This window comes from Microtus ochrogaster, linkage group LG1, assembly GCF_000317375.1.
Source record: "Microtus ochrogaster isolate Prairie Vole_2 linkage group LG1, MicOch1.0, whole genome shotgun sequence".
Lineage (NCBI taxonomy): Eukaryota > Metazoa > Chordata > Mammalia > Rodentia > Cricetidae > Microtus > Microtus ochrogaster.
Genome location: NC_022027.1, coordinates 23,891,952 through 23,895,193, shown reverse-complemented (window position 1 = coordinate 23,895,193; position 3,242 = coordinate 23,891,952). Strand labels below are relative to the sequence as shown.

Sequence of the window (3,242 nt, the reverse complement as noted above, 5' to 3'; positions counted from 1 at the left end):
TATGTGTGTGTGTGTGTGTGTGTGTGTGTATGAAGATGATGAACATACAGAATCCACACATATGAAACTGGCATTTAAAAAAAACCCAGCATTTGGTACAATGATTATGAGCTAATAAAAGGGGAAAAAAACTATCATAAATAGAAAATTATCTCATGTGTAGTCTACCTTCAAATAGTTTTCTTATTACAGAAACTGCTTAGGACTTCTCTGGCTCTTGTCTTTAGTCAGAATTAAAAAGTTAATGCCTTTTGTATTTGCATGTGTAACCCAAGTTCCTAGCCTAATTTCAAAGGATGTGACAACAAACCATCCCAACCAGAGAAGTGTGGATGAAAAACAGTCACTGCCACCCAGAGGCAGGTCCAGGCTTGCTGGCATCTTTAGAGCATGCTAAGTTACAAAAGAAATTCAGATCTGCAGTGCTGCCTTAACTGTCGCTCATTCCAACAGTGCCCCCTTCTGGGACTGAAGCTGGAGCCCTTTGATTTCAAGGTTTCTCACAGACCCAAACAACCTGCATTGGATCCTGCCTCACTTCACTTGAGGTATGTATGTATGTATGTATGTATGTATTATTTATTTATTTATTTATTCAAAACAGGGTTTCTCTGTGTGGCCCTGGCTGTCCTGGAACTCACTTGATAGACCAGGCTGGCCTTGAGCTCACTGAGATCCACCTGCTTCTGCCTCCCGAGTGCTGGGAATAAAGGGTTGCATCATCACCGCCTGGCATCTCATTTTATTAACAAGCACATACTCCTCTGTATTCCCTAAAACACTCAATCTGTATCTATAAAATGAAAACAATTTACTCTTATCCTCCAATCTAGAAGCCAGTGATATAATTCTTCACTTACTTTGACAAAAAAAATATTTTTGAATTTCGGATGCCATTTCTCCAGTGTAACTGTTAAATTTACGTTAAAAGATCTCCTGTTGTTCTGGTCTCCATTTAAGGAGGACTGGGCCAGCAAGCCGCCAGCCGGTTTCCAAATGTCTGAACAGTTAGACAGCATCGCCCCCTGGTGGCTCCAAGTAAAACACACACCTTCTTGATTCAGAAACCTACCAAGTCCCCACAGCCAGCAAGTTTTTAAAAGCTTATTGTAAGCAAAGATATGGAAGCGGGCGGGGTCAGAGAAGCAGGAGTCATCATTCTGTCTTTCAATGAACCTCTAAGTTTGCTTAAGTACAAAACCGTGTTCTGTAATGACACTCCTGAAGGGCTCTGCCACTGCAGACTGGGCACGCACCTATCCGACCCTGACAGCCGCTCTGCGTTCCTCGGCTTCCAGCAGCTGCTGGCCTCTGCAGACAGGCTGGACCAAGAGACGGCGCTGCAGACCCTAACCTTTCTTCTGCCTCAGCAGGGTCCCTGCTGTGAGCTCAGGCGGGTCTCTCAAACCCGACCTACGGTGCTACCTGTCTGTGTTCTGGCACACTCCTGGGTAAGGCTCATTTGCTCCCCCAGCAGGAACATCCTGCAAGGAGCCTCTGCTTCCCGGCCTCTCAGTTCCTTTGACCTCCATCCTAACAATCCTCTTCCCAGGGATAGGAGTGCCAACTGGAGGCAGAAAATAACGGAATCGCACACGAGAAGGGTGAGTGGGGGGAGACAGTCTCTCCGTACTCACTTCTGGATCGCATGTAGCAGTCAGTACAGTTTAGGAGACCGTTGCGAATCCTCACATCCGTCCCACTCACTGCGTCTCCGAGCTGTCCTTTACAAATGCCACACTGCAGGAGAGAAGGGACAGAAGTTGTAACACCAACAGGGGATTGTGTCTGGAACGGGCTGCTGATGTCTGAGGCGGTTTGAACGAGAATGGCCCCATGGGCTCATATGTTTGCAGGGTCAGCCCCTAGGTGGTGAGCTGTTTGGGAAGGATTAGGGGCGTGGCCTTGTTGGAGGTGGGTGTGTCACTGGGGGCTGGGCTTTGAGTGTCTCACTCCACCTGCAGCCTGTGGTTCAAGATGCAAGGCTCGCAGCTGCTACCCAGCTCCACGCCTGTCTGCTTCCTGCCACAATGGTCATGGACTCTCCTATCCTCTAGAGTCGTGAGCCCCGATTGAAAGGCTTTCTTTTCTAAGGGTTGCTGTGGCCATGGCGTCTCACAGCAGAACCATGGCTATGACACTCTTAAGTGTGGCATGTAGGGATAATTCCACCCACCGTCTCCATGTTCGCTGAGTATCTACTGGGTTAGCTATGGCACCATAAGCCAGTGTAGGGCAAAAAGTAAAATATATTTTTACCATTTTATCGTAACTCCTGTATTTTACAGAGGAGGCCACAGGTTGGGATACTAAGTGGTTTGCCCTGGGGTTGTGAAACTGGCACACAGCACTGTAGTGACCTGAGAGCCTGCTCAACTGTTCTAATGCACAATTTCTCAATAGAGACAGAAGGACCATTTCCGACATATTACACCCTGCTCATTTTAAACAAACATGTAACCAAAGGCATCAGCTGAAACTTGACTACTACTAATCTAGGCGGTCCAGCACATTCTACCAGAGAATTACTGAGGAACGCATCCACTGTGTATTTCCACATTAGAGAAGTGGACCCAGGATGACAAATTCCCTGGGTATGGACTCCCATTAGCCAAGAGGCGTGAGAGCAGAAGTGGATTGTAGGAGGTACTTGCAAACAGAGAAGGTGGCACTGGGGGGGGGGGTCTGTCCAGGTGTCAGCCCCTTGCACAGGGCTCAGCCACAGCCCTGACTCACGCTCTGAGACTAGCTGGGTCACAGGGACAGCGTCAGCAAATGATGGAGACTGCACGTCGCTGTGTCTTGTTACTTGTGAACCTCACTGACTATTTCTTATACCAGGGACAAAGGGAGTCATTTTAATCCCATACAAGCGGATGGGACGCTACCAATGAGAAAGAGGATGAAATCCAGATAGAGAAAGAAAATGTATTAGCATCATGTAGAGAAAACAGTGACTCAAATTCAGAGGCAGAAGGCGTGGCTTTGAAATCAATTCTATTCACTTGAAAGGTGCTCATGAGTACAAAGAGAGGCTGGGAGATGCTGGTAAGGACAATTCATTTCTCTGACAGCAAACCAAGTACAACAGTCTCTCTTCCCCCATCATGTTACAGGAGACCTGGTCTCAGAAGCTAGGCTCCTCATGGGCACCACACTAGTCCATCTAAAGGATTTATTGATATTTCTTCCTTTAATACAGAGGAAAACAGTGGCGATTGAGGAAGACAGAGCTGTTACTC

General features: G+C 47.3%; 1 protein-coding gene across 13 annotated transcripts in view; it reads right to left on the bottom strand.

Moving 5' to 3' along the window:
* Limch1 (LIM and calponin homology domains 1) overlaps positions 1 to 3,242 on the bottom strand; it is a 160,497-nt gene that overhangs the window by 5,607 nt on the left and 151,648 nt on the right. For all 13 annotated transcript variants that reach the window (XM_026785333.1, XM_013350793.2, XM_013350794.2 and 10 more), the window contains one exon: positions 1,638 to 1,740. In XM_026785333.1, coding sequence (XP_026641134.1) covers positions 1,638 to 1,740 — 103 coding nt within the window. The remainder of the gene's footprint in view (positions 1 to 1,637; positions 1,741 to 3,242) is intronic.